The sequence below is a fragment of the Sus scrofa genome, chromosome 13, assembly GCF_054392235.1.
Source record: "Sus scrofa isolate SSC_HxYL_T2T_F1_AM1 chromosome 13, Sscrofa_HxYL_maternal_Yorkshire_Landrace_v2.0, whole genome shotgun sequence".
NCBI classification, from domain to species: domain Eukaryota; kingdom Metazoa; phylum Chordata; class Mammalia; order Artiodactyla; family Suidae; genus Sus; species Sus scrofa.
In genome coordinates this window covers 174791916-174813074 of record NC_139395.1, presented here as the reverse complement: position 1 = coordinate 174813074, position 21159 = coordinate 174791916, and the positions used below count along the sequence as shown (strand labels likewise).

Sequence of the window (21159 nt, the reverse complement as noted above, 5' to 3'; positions counted from 1 at the left end):
GATATCTGTCAGAGAAGTGATTACCACTACAAAAAGGGAAGGGGTAGAATGAACCCTGTGATATTGGATCAGGATTAAAGCATTAGGAACTCATGCTTTTAACAAATATTGGAAGGTAAAAATAGGTATAATGTATGTAAATATTTAAGTACATATATATATACACTTATCTACTAATTCTATCTGCTGATAAGGTGTGGCAGCCAACTGGCCTAAACTCAGAGACCAGATCTTGATTTCTAATATTATTTTTCACTAAAAAGAAACAGGATTCCTTCAAGAAATGGCTGATTTTAGGGCTGGGGCAGGACAAGTACAAGATAAATCTACAACATCCTGTGCCAGACTGTAAGAAAATACTTAAAGAATGATGAGGACGTCACAAAAAGATATACAAGCTAGCTTGAAGAGGATCCCAGTGGAAATCTGGGACAATGTGAATCAAAATAATGATAGTAAACGATGGTAAACAATAGACTAACAAAAGAATCCATGAGTCCATACTGACATAAACAAATAAGAGAGATGGAAAAATTCACTTTCTCTGTAGGAAAAAACCTGATAAACATAGAAGGAATGATGACATTAGAAAATCACTACTTGACAATTATTATACATAATAACTGATTCAGATAAAAATCAGTGGGTTAAGAATCTGATTGCAGTGGCTTGGGTCACTGCAGAGGTGTGGGTTTGACCCCAGGCCCTGTACAGTGGGTTAAAGGATCTGACATTGCTGCAGCTGCAGCATATATCATAGCTGGTGCTTGGGTTTAATCCCTGGCCTAGGAATTTCCATATATCATGGGTGTGGCCAAAAAAAAAAAAAAATTTCCAGCTCTGCCCATGTGACTTTGGCCAAGTTGCTTCTCTTTGCTGATCTTCTATTTATCTGCTTTAAGGGAATGTGTAGGATTTAATGGAATCAAGCATGTCAAGGGCTTACAGTAAGAGACACCAATTCTGGAGCCATATTGCTTGGGTTTGAATCCCACTTAGCAATGTGCTAGCTGTGTCACCTTAGGCAAGTTACTCAACCTCTCTGTGCCTCAGTTCTGTCAGTAAATGGGGATGAAGGAGCTCCTGTTGTGGCTCAGTGGGATAAGAACCTGACTAGTATCTATGAGGATGCAGGTTTGATCCCTGGCCTTGATCAGTGGGTTGGGGATCGGATGTTGCTGTGAGCTGAGGTGTAAACTGCAGAAGAGGCTCAGATCCCATGTCGCTGTGGCTGCAGCTCTGGCAGGCAGCTGTAGCTCTGATTTGATCCCTAGTCTGGGAACTTTCATATATGCTGCAGGTGTGGCCTTAAAAAGAAAAGAAAAAAAAAATGAATGGAGGTGATAAAAGTATGTATCTCAGACTTGCCTAGTAGCTCAGCAAGTTAAGGATCTGGCGTTGTCACTGCTGTGGCTCAGGTTCACTCCCTGGCCCGAGAACTTCTGCATGCCATGTATATATATCCCAAGGGTTCTTGCAAAGACTAAATAAGTTAATGGATAAAAGTAATTCAAACAGTACATAGTACCTGGCACACAGAGCACTGCATGCATGGTGGTTATTTTCATAATAACCTAAGCCTTACAGAATAAGTATTCCAAAAATGCTAGCAATCATTATCATCATGAAATATCCAATAGTGGCATCACTACAGCTTTCTTCAAGAGATTTGGTGGTAAAGAGAAAAAAAAAATTTTTTTTCTCTTAAACTAAGTAATAAGACCTAAGAGAAAGAGATCTACAGAAATAGAAATTTTTCTGAAAACACAAGACATAGGATCATTTATGAAATGAAGCCCTGAGGACCCCAGTTTCTCTTTTTGTAAATACCAATCCTAAGATTTAAGAGTTGTAATTTTAAAAGGCACTTGGATGAAGGTGTAAGACAGAATGTGTATCTTTAAATATAACTTTGAACACATAGATACACATTTACATTTATTCTACAGAATGCATTTTTCTTTAATAGCTACTAGGCTTTAAAATATTTATTTAGCTTCTCTTTTAGAGATCCACCCACGATCTCCTCATCCCCCCCCCAAATGTTCATTTAAAATGGAAATCTTAAGCAAAATCCATGAAAAAAATAGATACAATAGAGTGGGAAAAGGTTCCAAATGAGCGGGGATTTTCTTTTTTTTCAGCTGCACCTGCAGTATGCAGAATTTCCCAGGCCAGGGATCAAATCCGAGTCACAGTGGTAATCTGAGCCATAGCTGTTACAACGCTGGGTCCTTAACCACTAGGCCACAAAGGAACTCCTTTGATATTTGTTTTTAAATTTCATTTTTGGACTAATTATCAACAATAACCATCAGGAAAATTATGCCAGCAGATGTCTATGGACCAATATGAAAGGCTGTCTAAATATCACAAGAGAAAAAAAAAACAAGGTGCAAAATAGTTTGGAGATATATATTTATATATGTATAGAAAAAGTTAAAATTGAGAATAAAATGTTTACTTTTACTGTTAGAGAGCAACTACTATGTCTTAGACACCGGGGACTAAAGAAAAAGCAAAATGGAAAAGTAAAAATTTAACCCACAATGGAGTTTTCTCATTTTAATATACTCTGCCTAAAAAAAGGGACCAATCTAGAGAACCAATCTTTATCATTAAATACCCCTTATTGATCAGTGAAATGAGTACCATTAAACTAATTTCACAAAGACTTCTGGACAGTTTAGCAATTTAGAAAGTTGTTACATAAAATCATAATAAACTCCTGTATTTAAACAACATTACACATGATTGCTGTTCTAAGAAAATAGAAAATACTTGCTCAACTGCTTTATCAGTCAAAACACATTCTAATGAACTTATGATTTAGAAAACAATGCCATGAGAAACCATTCTTCATTTTCTTTTCTTGATTAATCCATAATACCATCCCTCAGAAGGGAAAAAAAAATCCGTCAAATTAATACCTTTTAAAAATATACAAGCTTTATATCAAAATAGGAACCATTTCTATAGGAAAATTAAGCTTGTTTGAACCTGCTTTTTTTTCAAAAGAGGCACTGAGAAAAGATAAAGGAAAAAAGGGATTCTTTACCACTATCACTGGAATATTGATGTCATGTATTTGTTTCTATCCTACAATTCTCAGAATATCTACCTTAACCAGAACATGCTATTTTTTAAAAATTTTTTATTAGAGTATAGTTGATTTTCAATGTTGTGCCAATTTTTGCTGTATAGCAAAGTGACCCAGTCATACATATACACATTCCCTTTTTTATATTATCTTCCATCATGGTCTATCTCAAGAGACTGGATATAGCTCCTTGTGCTGCACAGCAGGACCTCATTGCTCATCTAACCTAAGTGTAATTAAACAATTTTTTTTTAGGGCCGCACCTGTGGCACAAGGAAGTTCCCAGGGCTAGGGGTCAAATTGGAGCTGCAGCTGCCAGCCTATGCCACAGCCACAGCAATGCCAATCCGAGCTGCATTTGTGACCTATGTGCAGCTTACGGCAACACCAGATTTTTAATCCACTGAGTAAGGCCAGGGATGCTCATGAGCATCCCCAAGGATACTGGCGGGTTCTTAACCTGCTAAACCACAACAAGAACTCCCCCTTTCCTTTTTTAAAAATCCCACTTACATATAGTCCTTACAGCTGATAAAATGTGTTTCTCTAGCTCCTTTATTTCCTGTAAACTGCTAACGGCTTGTGGTGCACTTTTTTCACTGTCATTGACTGCTCAGGTGGTACTGTTTACTCCCTCCTATATCACTGCAGGAGGTATTTAACATCCAGTTGTCTTCTCTTAATGTTACAGTAACAGTGTTTTCTAGATCTTAGTCAATTTGAGTTCCTAAGAGCTTATACAAGATCATATATTCATAGCAATATGCATGTGGTGATTAAGCACCCAGGTTAATCAAGAGCTGACCGGGAGACAACAGAAGCTATCAATCAGCAGCCAGGGAAGCAGACCAGGAATTGTTCCTCTCCTAGATAAGAGGCCAGAAAGTAGAGAAGAGATGAAGGATTTGATTGAAGATGGAGAGGGGGCAGAAGATGAACATGATACTTAAAGAACAAGATACTGGGTTCTAATTATAGTTCTAAAAGATGTTCTACACACTTGTACCAATAAATCTTTCCAAATAAACCCACAGAAAATTTTAGAGTTATTTTATGATGTTAGCTCATCAGGACAGACTAACAAAATGTTTTTACCTTTCCTGCTTAATTGACAAGTTCTGATCTCTAAGCCAAAGGCTCTCAACTTGACCTCAAAGTATAAAACACTGAGGTGTGGATCCTACCCAATCAATTCTGATTTACCTCTCTAGGCTGGGGATCAGATGTAGGTATTTTTTAAGTCTTTCCAGGTGACTCTAATATGCAGCCATAACAGAGAGCCACTGTTCTTAGCTAAGCATAAAGACAACAGCAGCTAATATTTACTAAGCATATATTATGTGTTAGGTACTGTTCTAAGCACTTTACATGTACTACTTTATTTCCTATTTTACAAGTGAAGAAACAGACAGATCAAGTAACTTGACCAAGGTCACACAGAAATTTAACAGCAGAGTTAGCATTTAACAACAGGAAGTTTGGAACCAAAGCCCAGGTTCTTAATCACCATTATACACACACTCCTAAGCATGAATTATACTTGTATGCTTTAACTACAAATAAAATGATCAAAGAAAACAAACAAAAAGGAGATAATTAACTTCCTCTTTCTTAGAAGCAGTAGAGTGGCACTTTGCTGCAAAGGTACCAATAGAGGCTTATTAGAAAAGTAAACAGATAAGAATTTTCCCAAAAGAAGATAAAATTTGAGATTAATTTCAATAATTTTCAATAATTTCCCTTACATTCTATACAGCATCGTCACTCAATGTTAAATGGCAAATAATGCTTCAGTTTTAGAACACAGGGCACTGATGTATTACATGTACATATACAAGAAAACTTCCTACCTATTTCAGTTCTGCTAACTCCAATTCCGTTATAAATTCTCAAGTAATTAAAGTGACAAGAATGAGAATCTTCAATGTCAAAGTCACCAAATTTGATGCGCACTCTCTCTCCCATCTTTACACGGATCTCCCATTCGCAAACGGTGCTGTTAGGATAGGTGTGTGGGTAGTTTATGGATGTAAGGGTTCCACTTTCAGGGCCTAGTACAGTATGTCCACATCCATCACCTTAAAAAAAAAAAAAAATTAAAAAAATGATGAATTGTTCTTTAAATCTTTAACTATAAATAATCAAGATTTTTTTGTAAAGACTGTTTTTTTTGTCTTTTTTTTTTTTTTTTTTTTTTTTTGGCCATTTCTTGGGCCGTTCCCGTGGCATATGGAGGTTCCCAGGCTAGGAGTTGAATCGGAGCTGCAGCCGCTGGCCTACACCAGAGCCACAGCAACGCGGGATCCGAGCCGAGTCTGCAACCCACACCACGCTCATGGCAAGGCCAGATCCCCAACCCACTGAGCAAGGCCAGGGATCAAACCCGCCACCCCATGGTTCCTAGTCAGATTCGTTAACCACTAAGCCACGACGGGAACTCCTGTGAAGACTTTTTTAAAATATGTATGTCAGAAGACACTTTGTATCACCAACGCCTTCTTTACACTAGGCAACATAGATGACACAGTTCCTGGTGTATCTACTCACAAGAGACAGGTTAGGTCAACATAGTCAGTAATCACCTTTATGAGTTCAAGGAACTTCCCAATCTGAATAAGTAAACATAACTTAGTAATAAATATATATACGTCATAATAAATTCAGTCTTAAAGGAGTACACCAATTCATAGTAACTGTTCAAAATAAATGTAAACTATAAAAGTGAAAGTATATGATCAGCTTCATCTATTTCCTTACAAGTAACACACTTTCCCTTCTAAAATCTCTGTGAGAATTTGAGTGATTTCTAAAAACACTCAACATTAAAGATCATGCAGATTACTGACCAATTGCTAAACACTGCCCACTACTTCTTAAAGGCCCTAAAGTAATATTTAATAAAGTTTAATTTTACGTACTACTTAAATTTGACTTTTTAGTAGTCCCTCTCCAAAAGCTTCATTTTTTCCTATATAATAATTGGAAGAAATATTACATTTTAATGGTTATTAAAGATTAGTAAAATGACCTTCCTATCTTAGTGGCAGCATTCTTTGCTCCATGAATTTCTTCAGCAACTGAATATGGAAACCCAGGAAACTTAACATACTGTTTGTAAAAATCAAATATCTGCCTTTTTCCCTTTATCATCAAATTTGTTATTTTACTGAGCACCTGGAAAGAAGCATGCAACACTAGTTAAGAAGTTTAAGGTGATGCTCCAATTGCACTGTTTAGCATTCCTTAATGATGGGATTCAAATGAGTATCTTTCTAATAGGAAAATGAATACATCCTTTCACAATTATAGTATTTCCTCCTTCAAAAGAGCTTTTTATAAACACCTTTTGGAAGAGTTCAGAGATTAAAACAAAAAAAAAAAAAGAATTAAAAGGGACACTTCTGAGTTTTAACTTCAATATGGATACAGATGGATCTAACAGAATTTTCTATTATCTTCATTATTTTTAAGAACAATGTAGTGCTGATATCATTTACTAGGACAGATGAAAGTTTTAAAAGCCTACGAATAAGAACTTAGTTTCTAGAAAGTAGTAAATGCAAAATAAATGTTTATAAATTAAATGAATAAAGATACTGCACATTAACCTGATGTTATCTCAAACTAGTCTCAAAACTAGCTTTAATGAACAAACAAAACTTTGTACTTAAGATTCTGATGACAATACTTCATACCTTTTGCTGAAAAATTTTATTCTCAAATCCCTACTAGTACTGTTACTTACTCTACTTTTAAAAGTTAGTCCCAGCAATCTGGCTTCTTAAACAACTCTCTCTCATATAAAGCTTAGCTTTAAACCAACATTAATATCTATCTTCTAAACTTGCATTCACTCTACACAAAAGAACTAGGAATAGCAGTTCAATACCGTAATACATAAAGGCATCATTAAATAAATCTGTGAGTTTCTGTGTGATACACCCACTGATCTTTTGCAAATATAAAACTTAGAATGTTATACAACTCAGAGGAATAAAAATAACCACAAATTTCCCCTGAAACTACCATGAAAATACCTTGAATATCTCTACTGGATGACATCTAAATTAAAAACACAGGGATATAAAAACCTCCCTTGTGAAAATAAATAGATTGCAATATAAATAACTTTTGAATAATCATTAACATTTTTCCTTAGAGAAAACGACAACTATCCTAAGACAGAGTTTCTAACAATATGAAACCAGTCAGAAATGTTCTCTTACTATTGAAAAGATGGAAATGATTTTTCTGGAAGTGTTTCAATCTTTAAAAAGTAGCCACTGAATAAATGAACTAAAAATATAAATGTATTTTCTTTCGTAAATATAAAACTAACGCACTTTTTAAGTGATTAAAAGTGTTGATGGATTTCAGAAAGCCAAGAATTTGCTATTAACAGCTGAATTCAGGACTTAGTAATGGCAGACTGTTGCATTTAATGTATCTTCCACAGGCTATTATTTAACTTAAGGCTGTCATATTAAAATGAATTTTACAAAAAGAGTACAGGCAGAGTGTTAGAGGAGTAATTTTTAAATATCTTTATGATCATATTTATGTTTGATTCTCAATAAATATAAAAATGTTTCTTGTCCTTTCCTCCATAAAGCATAGTTTCTACAGAAGTTAACAAAATAAATAGTAACTGATGAAAAACAGGGCCTTTGCCTGCATGCTAATGAAGAAAACAATTAAAACGGAGCTCTCTTTTTTTCAGTATCTTCTGTAGGGGGAGGACATGAACAGCCCAGATGTAACGTGCCAAGAATGTTCTAAAATATGTGATGGAGTTCAGAGCTTCCTCCTCTTGCAAACAAGATGATATGCACCAGAAATCAAAGTTAAACGAAAGTCTCAAATCTACTGCAATGCACAAGCTTGAATGTTTCATATTTCCAAGACTTCTGATAAGTTTAACCTGACCAGATAAACAGCTTGGCTGGCCTGGCCAAATATCTACTGCTATGAATGACATGTTTAGAATATTCCCGTTGGAAAGGGACACTAGGCCCGCAGTTTCCAAGTGTTTTTCTCTGTTATTCCAAAGTAAGAAATACATTTAACACTGCGACTCTATATAATCTTAAATATATATACTCCTGACCTGGTGTAGGGTCCCTGCCTGCACAATAAAAAACACGGTTTAGGCAACCAAAGGTTGCAATGTTGAATTAAATCAGAGGAAGACCGTGTCCTCACTTTTACCCAAAGCTTCCAGTTTATTTCTACAGTTCTTAAAAGCAAAGCCTATTCTACACCAAAATACTTGAAATAGGATGAAATACTTAAAAGTAACACTAAAATCTGGAAAATATTATCAACAAATCGCCTAATACACTGAGAGCAGAGGTTTTCAAATGGGGGTAGAGGGCACTGGAGCAATTCTACCACCCATTTGGCAATGCCCAGAGGCATGTCACTACTGGAGGGGGTGAGGTGCTATGGTAGAGGCCAGGAATGCTACTAAAGTATCTTACACTGCACAAGACTGCTCCCCAGAATAAAGAATAATGGATCCTAAATGTCAAATAGTGTCAAGTTTGAGTCTGGCTGACTTAGAGCAAAGGCTAGGACATCTCTAATAGAAGATTTGGGTTAGTTCTTAGCTGGGTTTCCTTTGACCCAAAGGGTTAATGCCATTCTTTTGCTAAGGGTACCACCTGGGAGAAAGTTTTCCCCACTAGGTCAGCAGTCATATTAAAGAGTTTTATGTTCCCACTTCACTTTTTTTGTTTTGTTTTGTTTGCTTTTTAGTGCTGCACCCGCCACATATGGAGGTTCCCAGGCCAGGGGTTGAATTGGAGCTGCAGCTGCCGGCCTACACCACAGCCACAGCAACACGGGATGTGAGCCAAGTCTGAGACCTGCACCACAGCTCACGGCAATGCCAGATGCTTAACCCACTGAGCAAGGCCAGGGATTGAATCTCCATCCTCATGGATCCTAGCTGGGTTCGTTAACCCCTGAGCCACGAAGGGAACTCCCCCCACTTCCCAATTTTTAAAAGAAGTAAAAATAATGCTCTCTTTTTCTTTAGGTTAAAGTGGGGGAAAAAAATTCTTATTAGTCTACAGCCCTTAAACATTTTTCTGGGTCAAGAGCCCTTACACTTAGCATTAGGGTTTGAAAAGGGATGCTAATAGTGTCAGGAATAAGAGTGTCCAGATTTTCTGCTTAACTTTGTAAATGGAAAGAATAATAATCTGTGACTCGGTTATATCACCTACTATTTATTCATTTTCACAAGGCAGAATTGATAATATAACCACTACTGAATAAATAATTTTCAAACTGGATATCATAGAACCAATCCATACACTCACGCTCACCAACAACCCCACACTTCTTCTCCATCACCACCACTGTCAGCTGCCTCTTCTCCTCCTCCCCTTGTTGGTTTCTACCAACTCAACCCTTTAACTGACCATAACGGGTAGAGGCTTGTTAATGTAATTTCTGAATTTTAATTTTATTTTAGTAAAGAAAATAAAAAAAACACTGGAATTCAATCTCATTGCTCCTTTGTTTGGCTGTAGATTTATCTAGGGGATTACTCATAGAACATGTGTTCACTTCCTCTGAAGACTGCCAGATCAAATGTGTTAGGCCAGATACAAATTTTGATACTGTTCCAGGAAAATGGCTGAATAATTTTTTTTTTTTTTTTTTTTTTTACAATTTATCCCTTGAGAAAACAGAAAGAACACTAAACATCTAAATAACAATGAATTCATACAAAAAAGAACACAAGCTAATTTTAGGCTGCTTTTTAAACTTCAAATCAAGTTTGTTTTTTTGGAAAAATATGTGCTCGTGATGCTGATTTTATGTGACCCTCCAACTAACCCTTTATGTTGGTCACATTGCTACTAAAAGTAATATAATTTACCTTAATTATTTAATTTTATTAATATGAACACTGCATGATTTCTAAAATTACTTTAACAAGAACACAAATAAATGAAGGAAACTTGCATAAAAATGCCAAAAATATAGAGGAAAGTAACTTTGATTACAAACATTATAAATAGGAAAGGTTTATACTTTTCCAGTAAGCTTTTGAGGATTTGTTTTTTGTCACTGTGAACAAGGGAGTCTGACCATATAATTCCTCCAAATAAGTGTCACTTCTGTCACATCTGTAATACATCTGTGAGGACTTCCCATATGGCTCACAGCATAACTACTTGGGGTTGCAACACATCTGTGAGATCTTACAGCAAAACTGAAAAAAAGGCATTTGGAGAGTAAAAAGTGTTCAAAAGGATAACTTGTGACTGTTAAGCAGTAAATCCTATTTCATTTAATAACAATGAAGATGTTTTAATGTATCATTTAGCATTGTGAATTTTTAGACTAAAAAGTATAAGTCTTGTTAATGTAAGATTTCTAAAGTTGTTTAACTACAATCTCAATAAGTCAATTCAAAATTGTACTTTAATTTTACTCATTTTTTTTTAATACTGCATAAGATGGATATGCACAGAAAGTGTAAAGAGGGTCACTGCAGCAATTTTTTGGAAAAGAGCAAGCTCCCAGCTCAGTCTTTATTAAGCCCAAACTCATCTCTGCATGTGTGATAATTTACAAAATTGAATTACATGAAGGAATATGAGATATACAAATCTTCTTTAATCCCCACCAAGCATATACTCTTCTTAAAACATAATGGTTAAGCAAATGGGCTCTAGAGTCATACAATGAATTTGAATGCCCTATCTACCACCCACTGTGACCTTGAGAAGATTGTTTACTGCTGCCAAAGCTCAGTTTTGTAAAATGGGGAACTTACATATCAAACCATGTAGGGTATGAATCAAATGAGATATTGTATGAAAACACCTACTAATGAGGGCCTAATCCATAATAATGTGCTCAATATATTTGAGAGAATTATTACAGTCATAAAAGACTAGAAAGACTTTTGCTTATCTATGTAGATTCAGAACATCTGGCCACAACGCAGCTGAAGTATCAGAACAATGGCTCACTACTTTAGAAAATTCACAGCAGGTTTAAAGCTTCAAGTACAGTGTCTTATGAGAAGTATAAACCATAAGAAAGTAATACTCACTAATCTTCTCCCCCAAGACTTCTACTTCACTTCAGTAACTCATGAAACCACAACCTACACTTTGTTTTCACCATTACTGGAGATTACTCCCACCTGTGAAATCTCAAAAACTTTAATGTCTCACTCTTTTGGTCAGATTCCTGACCCTTGAGCATTCCCACACCCACTGCACACTTTCTGTGAACTTCTCTTCTTGCTCCCCATCTATTATCTTGCCCTTACCTCCTTCCTTTCCCCACCCAGCCTGGACCTTGCGTCCAGTGCATGAACTATACCCTTCCCAGTACCTTCACTTCCTGCACTATGTCCTTCTTGAGGATCTGCCTGGCAAGTCCTCCACCCTGGATCAAATGGTCTCTCTCTGTCCAGGAGCTGAGCACTACTGGGGAAAAAAACATTTTTTTTTTTTTTTAAACCACGAAATCCAGGGAAGAGTTGTTAGAGTAATCTCAGGCACTCGAAGCCACATCTTATTCTCTTATTCAGTGCTTCTCAAAATTTAGTCAACATTAGAATCACGTAAGGGCTAATAAAGGTTCTCAAGCCTCCATCTCTAGCTCCATAGATTCTAATAAACATGTCAGAAAAATTATCTGAAACTTGGAAATAGGTTTTTAAAAAAAAGTAGGCAACAGATCCTTTAAACGTCATAGAGGCAAAAAGCTTATAAGCAAAATAATGAATTTTTATCATCCATTAAAAGTTCCAGTCTTGGTTACACGTAAATCTACAGATTGTTGTCTGGTAGAGATGCAAATAATTTCCGTGCAGTTGAAAAAATAATCCTAAGTATTATAGTTTATTGTGCTATTGGTCTTTAGCCAGTTTTAGCAGCAACCATAGCCTAAGATTGCCTATAAACTCCTAGTTTCTCAAATATTCTTTGGACACATTTTAATATCTTACTGGTTCCTTCATTAATTGATGAGCTGAAGAAAATCTCTGACATGTGTTCACTTTATATCTGCATGACAGGCATGATTTTGCTTTTTTTTTTGCCAATTATATCCTGTAAGGTAGCTCTTCAATAGAGCCTAGGAAGGATCTTCACTTTAACAAATTTTAAAACCCTAATGGTTAAGATAACAACAAAAACAACAAATTCTTTCTCCACCCAGTGTTCCCCATTATCTACCATCTACTTTCTCACTTTTCCTCCCCTCCCCTTTTTCCTTTTTCAGATTATTTTCCCCATAGATTATCACAGAATACTGAGTAGAGTTCACTGTGCTATAGAGCAGGTCCCCACTGACCAGTCCTTCCATATACCACAGCATGCATATGCCATTTTTTCAGTTCTATACACTTAATGCCTTACTTCTTTGCCTGTTTTAGGTTTAAAATACTGCTTTCAGCTTCCAGGAGGTTGTGGGTTGGACTGTGTCCCTCCCACCCCAACCAAATTATATGTTCCTAATTTCTGATACCTATGAATGTAGCCACATTTGGAAACACGCTCTTAGCAGATACAATCAAGTTAAAATGAGGTCACACTGGATTTTGGTAGACCCTAATGCAATGATTGGTATCCTTATAAAAAGAGGAAAATCTGGACAGATATAGACACAGGGAAAATACCACATAACTAGAGCCAGAGACTGGCATGATGCAAATTCCAAAGATTGCAACTACCAGAAGCCAGGAAGAGGCAAGGAAGGACCCTCGCCTAAAACCTTTCCAGAGTGCATGGCCCTGTCAATACCCTAATTTCAGAATTTTAGCCTCTAGAACTTTAAGACAATACATTTCTGTTGTTTTAAGCCATCTAAATGTGTGGTAATCTGTCATGGCAGCTCTAGAATTTGCAGACCTACCTCTCCAATGAAACTATTCACTAAGTCAGCTTCTGAGCTGCCAAAAGTCAACGGATACTTTTCCATCCTTATCACTTGTGACTTTTCCACAGCATCTGACATTGCTGGCCCCTCTTTCCTTCTTATCTTCCCTCCCTCCTTTTTAAAACTCTCCTTCCCCATCTTGATTCATCTTTAACTCTCTAACTGCAACTTCTCCAGAATCTCAGTTGACTCATCTTCTCACTACTGACTGCTGATGCTGCTGGTCTCCAGAGCTTTCCCCACTCTCTGCATGGGGCCTCCCTACCCCAAGACTTAAGTTACCACCAAAGAGGAGAGCCCTCCAGTCTCCAGCTTTTCTCCAAATCCTCAAACCTGTCATCTGCTTCTACACTAAGCACTTCCACTCAGAAATTCCACAGCATTTCAAGTTCAAGGTGTCCCAAGCATTCGACAAACATCTTCCACGTACCAAGCACTGAACCAGGTACGAGGAACAAGAACAGACATGACAGAATTTACAATATAGTAAGATCGATTTAGTAAATAATTTTAGGGACGATGAATACAGGGAAATAATGGGTGTTTTATGGTGTGTGTGCAGGGTATACAGCAATTAATCAGGTAGAAATATTGGTGGGAGAGAGGGAGGTGGAGAGTAAGGAGAATTGCAGAAAGAAAAAAAAAACAGCATTTTTAACTGATCTTTGTTCTCTCGAATTTAACTGGTCATTAAGTTTTACACTGTTTCCTTAATATCTCTAAATTTAGTCCCCCTGAACTAGTGCAGGCCCTTGCCCTACTTCTCCAACAGGCTTCCCCACTTTCTATCTTACCTCCCTCTGATTCACTGCCCACACTCCTGTCAGTATTTTTTAGACACCAATTGCGTTACAAAGGTCCAGCATTTAAAAATCCTTCAACTGTTCTCCACCCCATGATACAATAAAACTCAAATACTTCAGCAAGGATACAAAGTCCATTATAATCTATCCCCTGACTTCCTTTTCCATCTCATTTCTTGACTTTTCCCACAACCTCTTTGCTCCAGCTCTGGAACTATGGCGACTCCTGCCATGTTCCAACACTCTCTCTCCTCTGCCACTGCACGTGCTACTCTGTTCTGCCAAGAATAACATCCATCCTCCTCATAGCCACCTGGCAAATACCCACTCAATGTGAAACCTTTCTGAAAGCCCTGGTTTTTCTATTTCCATTATCAAAATCTCTACTGTACTTAACATGCTTAATTATGGATATTTATGTCAGTTTCCCATACTAAGCTGTAACACCTTTTGGCAGGCAATGCGTTCTGTTCACCTCAGTAGCCAGAGACGTAGAAATAGGGCATACTAGGCTCTTAACACTTGCTGTTGAATTTAGAAAATAATAAACCCAAACCAAGCCAGTGGTAGACACCTGGTAGGCAAGTGATACAGTATAAAGTACATAGGCTTAGGAATCGGACTTTCCAATTTAAATTCTAGCAGTGCCAACTTTTGATATGATCCTGGCCCTTAACCTCTATATCCTCAATTGTACATGAGAATAATACCATATACCTCCCAAGATAATATTGAGGGTTTAGTAAGAATGTATGTAAAATGTAGTGGACTCTACAAATGGGAACACTCTCTTTGAAGATGATGCCTGTGTGTGCCATTCTTTCCTTTTGGCACCTACTCTGCAGTTTGTAACACTTTTTATGTGACCTCATGCCCCCGGTTAGATCTGATTGGTCATGTGAGATTGGATTGGTCATCCTTGTCTGAAGCAGATCTAGTCCAATGGCCACATGACTTTCTCCAGCAACCTTGAGCTATCCAGAACCAGAGAAAGCACAGATGGTGGGGACTGGCATGTGGGCCAGGCTTGGGATCTGTTAAAGACATGGGGAAAAGCATCAGTGAGACGATGGACCTGGGCTGAGACAATCGAACCCAGAGATGGACAAACAGACTAGGTAGAAGCAAACATACCTAAAGATGATGCCACTGCTAATATCTCAGGTACAAACTATTCAGTCTGCCCCTCAATCAAAATCCTCTACAATCTTGTCCCCACTGATCTCCCCAGCCTGTTTCTCATTACTCTTTGACACCAGATTACTGAAGCCACGGGAATGTTCTCCTCTAAGCTAATATTTTGAACTGACATACTTTCTCAAAGATCCTATCCTGATTGAAGAATTTACTCAAATGGAATAAAGAAAATAATGTAATAGCAATTCTGAACAATACAGTAATTACTTCATAAACAATAAATGTGAAAATTTTTTACATTTTGAAATTTTTGTCTTGTATTTTTTTTTTTTTTTCTCTTTAGGGCTACACCCATGGCATAATGGAGGTTCCCAGGCTAGGAGTTAAATCAGAGCTACAGCTGCCGGCCTACACCACAGGCACAGTAACATCAGATACAAGTGGTGTCTGAGACCTACACCACAGTTCACAGCAACACTGGATCCTTAACACTGGTTGCCAGGGACCGAACCCACAACCTGATGGTTCCTAGTCATATTCGTTTCCACTGCACCACAACAAGGAACTCCTGTCTTGTGTATTCTAAAAGCATGTTTATGTGTGCTACAATATACTACACTATTAAAATTACAACAAAAATTATGCAGTAGTATGTATGTAGTGTATAATACTACACTATTAAAATTAAAACAAAAATTATGCAGGTGCGTGAATATGGAATTGAAAGGGAGATAAAAATTACAGACTGATAAATTAGGGGTAATACTATAGATAATAAGTTTTTAGTTTTGAGTAATTGTTATCTTTTTTTTTTTTTTTTGGTCTTGCGCTTTTAGGGCCGCACCTGCAGCATATGAAGTTCTCCATCTAGAGGTCTAATCAGAGCTGTTGCTACCAGCCTATGCCAGAGCCACAGCAATGTCAGATCCAAGTCGAGTCTGTGACCTACACCACAGCTCACAGCGACACCGGATCCTTAACCCACTGAGCCAGGCCAGGGATGGAACCCGCAACCTCATCGTTTCTAATCAGATTCATTTCTGATGTGCCAAGACGGGAAAACCATATTTTTAAAATAAAGTGCTAAGGCCATGAGGTTGTTCTGGAGTAAACTGAATTCATGACCCACACAAGAAAAACCGCCAAGTTATCTCACTTCATATTTCATTTAGCAAATATCGCTGGCTCTATAAAGCTTTTCCTGATCATTATAATTTTATATCATCATTCCACATCCTTCCAGCTAATCAAGATGTGGAAGTAGAAACTATCTATTTGCTTGAAATCAATTACTATCCAGTGTCACCACCTGAGCTTTCACATTCTAGGTTCATTTTGCAAAGTAGAGTCCTAAATTTAAAACCTAACTCTGTAAATTTACCCTTTCCTCATCATACTATAATCTAATTATTTCCTTCTGGAAATTAATTTATTTGTCTTTTAATTCTAGTACTGGCACTTTCACTGAAAACAATTTCACTATTTTTTTTTTTAATGTTGGTCTTCTAGAACAAACTTCTGATGTTCAAACAATACTATTAACGATCTCCAGAGGGAAATACTGTTTCCTCTTTGCTTATAGCACTGCGAATTTACCTAAAAATCACTAACTTGTAATTTTACAAGTTTTTAAAATGTGGATTTTAAATCTGATCATTAACACATATGGAATGTGTACTAAATTTCTAACACCAACCATGCAAAATTAATCAGAAATCAGAGAAAGTATGCTCTGATTTTTGCCTCTGAACAAAAACTACATATAAGAACCCTAATGTTTTATCCCACCAAAAAAAACCAAAAAAAAAAAAAACAAAAAACAAAATTCTAAACTAACCTAATATCAATATTGGGTATTAAAAATGTTCTTAGCAGAGGGAGATGTGTTCTACATTTCAGACAATTCACAAATATAGTTCAAAAACTACTCCCCTGAATCACAAGCAAATAAAGGCATTATTTAACAGAATGTAAATTTTTTTCACACATTAATTCAAATATCATTGTGAAATTGATGATTAATGATTCTTTCTAAGAATCTTTTTAAGAATTACTCTTTTTAAGAACCTGATTTGTTATACAGATTTATTAGTCAAGAAAAATCACTACTTTCACAAACATTTCATATTAAGAGGCAGGAACAAGTTAGCCTTAACGGGTTTTTAAAATTAATTACCTGATATTTTATAGCATTCAAATAATATTATAACTTAGAAGGTAGGCAAGCCCTCTGACACAAATAAGGAAGCTGAGGTGAGATGAGGTGACACAAATTACTACAGTCATAAGGTAAACCAGAGACATAAATTCATTCACTGTAGACCCTCAACTTCCTATTAAGTAAATTTATTATAGCAACAAATATGCAATCGGTATAATAAATTTCACCAATTTAAGTTTTCTGGAAAGACATACGTTTTACAGGGGAAAATGCTTTCAATAAAAAAAAGACTGACGGTGAACTTACATCAAACTCAGAACTCAAAATACACAAATATAAGCCATACCTAAAACACCACCATAGTTAAACAGATGTGAATAAACAGAATTTATAAATTTATTAATGAAATAAGATTGCTTAAAATACATCTGTGCTGTGAAAGGCTGACAAATTTTCAGACTAATGATAACTTTTATTCTGAGCCAAATAAAAAGAAAAATCACTCAGTCAGCAGAAAATCTGCTGAGGAATAGCTACGTATGGCATTAACTGGAATGAGAGGATTATCTTCTGCTACTTCAAAATATCTGAAGGAGTAAAAAAAATCCTGAAGCACAGTTCTACCTTAACATGCACATTAAATGCATTTCTACCTAGGCTGGCTAAGAAAAAAAAATCTATGTATCACAAAACATTTTTTCACAGCTTATTTTTTATTCTGACTATATATAAATTGCAGAACATTTGGAAAAGCATAAAGAAAATACCTACAACTCTACCATCAAAAGATAACTGTTATCATTTTGTTATTTTCTTCCAGCCTCCTCACCCAGTCTTTTCACAGAGTAAAAACTCCAGATTGTAACTTACAACACGATAGACATTCCCACTACGGAAAATTCTATAGGCATGTTTTAAAGTACTGCTTCTCATTTTGAAATCAGACTTCTTTTTAGGTTATGTGAGGAATCCCAGTGGATACTAAAGCACATCTGTTAGACTAGCAAGACTAAAAACAATTCCACTGCAGACTGCATCAGGGTCTTTGGGTAAGAAATACAATTTTTAAAAATTAGGGAATTCAAATTCCATATAATTCCTGAGTTCAGGTGATATATACCTAACTGGCTCTTACTTCATCAATTTAGTAAACTCAAGATTAACAATGATAATCAGTTACAGCTATATTATGCATTTCCCTTTGCAAAACTCCAGTGTTTTAACATTTCACTTTCATTAAACTAGGAAATAAATAGATATTCTTTTATCACTGATGTAGAAAACTGAGGTAAAATGAAATGATTTAACAAAATTTACCCAATCAATTTAGGAAAATTAGAAATCAGGTCTTTTTAATTATCAGCATCATTTCTATTTGTGTTAATCTACATTGATTTTTATACAACATGACACTATGAAAGAGAACCATATACTCTATTTGTTAAAATGCTTTGGTAAAAACTGAAATTACACTTAAGAAAATATGGTAATGTTGCATGTTTAATTACATCAGGCTGAAGAAATTCTAAAAACAGTGTCTCATTTCAGGGGTTAGGGTTGGGAGAGACATATAACTGTTTCTGTACTGTTAAAAGATTTATTTAAACATGATAGAAACATTTTCAGATCTAGAAATACTCTACATACAGAGTAACGTTTATATCATTATATTTCTATTTCCAGGTACCTTAATTTCTACGTGTCTGAGTTTCCTTAAGTTTGAAATGGGATAACAATACTTAACTCAGAGGGTTGTGGTGAGGATTAACAGACATAAATCACTTAAAACTGTGCCTGTCACAAAAGTAAGACGCAATCAATCAGCGTTAGTCATATAGAAGTCTGTTTTGTTTTTTCTTTTTACCAGGAGGAAAATACATTCACAGGCTCTAAAACTTCAATGGAAGAAGAAAAGATTTCACATTCTGATTTATTAAGTGTTGACGGCCAAGAATTCATTGAAGAAGATGCTCTAACTAAAACCTGAATGCTGAAGCATCTAAATTTTAAGTTACACTGCAGAAATGTGCCTAAATCTGAAAGAGGTCAGTATATCAAATTCATTTTTATCCTTATAGTTAGATTATATTTCCACACTCCTGTCAAAGTTTCAGCATCTTCACAATGACAGGCTTTAATGGCCATGATTCCATACTTCACTGAAAACCATATAAGAGCAACATTAAACTGAACTTAAACATGGAGATCAATCTAAAAACAAATACAAAAAAAAAAAAAAAAGGCTTCCCAGCAATAAGTAACAATCCAATCCTTATCTTTCCCACTGCAACAAAATGGAAAAATGTGTTCAATAACTGATGCCAAAATGTTTCAAAACTGCTGTTTGCTGCCTGAAAAAGGTACTATAAAGGGGAGGAAATCAGCCCTGCGTTCTCTTTTCATTATGATGACATTTCAGTAAATCATGCACGCTTCTGGAACAGGTTTTTCAAGGATTGTTGCTGGAAAAAAAAGTTTTGTCACTTTCTGTAAGGGCTTCCTTGCACTTTTTAACATGGAACGCTCCATTTGGGCAACACAGCACGACGCCTTGAGTCTAAGACCCAGTGTCCGACCCAGGCAATCAAGGCCACCACCCTGAATATGTAGGGACTGCAAAGGTCATGTTCTAAAGCCAAGACTCCAAGACACCAGAATCAACTTCAGTCACTTTTGAACCTAAGCACTTTCACAAAAGATTATCACCACCTGCCTTTCCTGGGTTTAAGATGCTATTTAATTACCTTCCCGTTCTACTCTGCCCATCTATCCATTTAGCTTAACTTGAGGGGAGGTGCTACATCTCCAAAACTTCTCCTTTTCCTCCAAAAGATGTTCCTCAGAAGAACCCAAACCCAAAAGGAGGACTTCACAGCGGGCAGGGTTTCACCTCCTTTTCAGAAAAATGAATGGGCTTCCCAAAAAGTAAAGCCACGCCAACTTGGGGGACACAGACAGCCCACCTTTGCAACTCAGTTAAGCGGGTGCCAAACCAGGTCTGGCCACTCACCGAAGCGCACCGCACCTCCCCGGCGCGCCTGCAGATTCTGCTAAAGGCCGGACACACACCACCCCGAGGCTCCCCCCAACCCCCCCCCCCCCGCCCCTGGGGCTCCGCGCACTAGTCGGGAACCGCTCACCTTGCTGGGCTCCGGCGTCCTCGAGGAGCAGGAGCAGGATAAGTAAGAGGAGGAGGAACAGAGGCATGGGGAAGGAGGAGGAGTTGGACCGGGGAGGGAGGGGGTAGGAGCGGGAGAGGGGGAGCGCGGCCCGGGCGGGGGCGGCGGCCGCGGCCCGGACTAGAAAAAGAAGAGGGTTATGCCCAGCTCTCACCATCGCCCGGCTCGCCATCCGCCTGCATAGTGCGGGCGCCCCGGAGCCGCGGCACCGGGCGAAGAGTCAAAGGCAGCGGCGGGAGAGCAAGAGGCTGCGCGCGCTTCGCCCCGCGCCGGGAACCCCCTCCGCCCCTCACTCTCCGAAACCTCCTCCTCCTTCGTCCCTTCCCTCCACTCCCCGCCCCAAGACCCCAGGCCGGAGCGCGAGGGAGGGGAGGGAAGGAAGCGGAGTGCTCGAGTCGCAGAAGGCGGCGGCGGCTGCGGCAGCTGAGCTGGGGTACGCGCCTCCCGCGCAGCTTTCCTCAACCCGACTCCTGCCCGCCGCACTAGCCCGGGGTTCCGGCTAGCTGGCTGGCAGACAAGCCACCAGCTCCCTCGCGCTCCCTCTCGCGCTCGCTGGCCACGCCTGCACAGCCCGCCACAGCCAATCCGCAGTCGGCTCTGGTCCGTCTCCCTCTGCGTTACCCAATCAACGCGCTCTCTCCTTGGTCGACCCGTTAGCTCCCCAGCCCACTCCTAGAGCTCCACCGCCCCTCATCTCTCTCCTCCAATCCCTTGCGGCCTTGGGAAGCGTCCCACCCGCCTCCCCCAATCCGGGTTCCGCCCCCAAGTTTGGGCCCCCCGGCGGCCCCCACCCGGCCCGCGCGCCTGTTATTGTTGGGACTGCAGCCCGAGCTGATCCCGCTGAGGCTGCCGCTCGCTCTGGTC

General features: G+C 38.1%; 1 protein-coding gene across 2 annotated transcripts in view; it reads right to left on the bottom strand.

Annotated features, from left to right (window-relative positions):
* Positions 1-20853, bottom strand: part of DCBLD2 (discoidin, CUB and LCCL domain containing 2) — a 92973-nt gene extending 72120 nt beyond the window's left edge. For both annotated transcript variants that reach the window (XR_014824963.1, XM_021070662.2), the window contains exons 1-2: positions 20257-20853; positions 4951-5178 (exon numbers count right to left, since the gene is read on the bottom strand). Coding sequence is in view for 1 of the 2 variants with exons in the window: in XM_021070662.2 (XP_020926321.1) it covers positions 4951-5178; positions 20257-20467 (439 nt within the window). In the remaining variant the exon portion in view is untranslated. The remainder of the gene's footprint in view (positions 1-4950; positions 5179-20256) is intronic.
* Between the last annotated feature and the right edge of the window lie 306 nt (positions 20854-21159).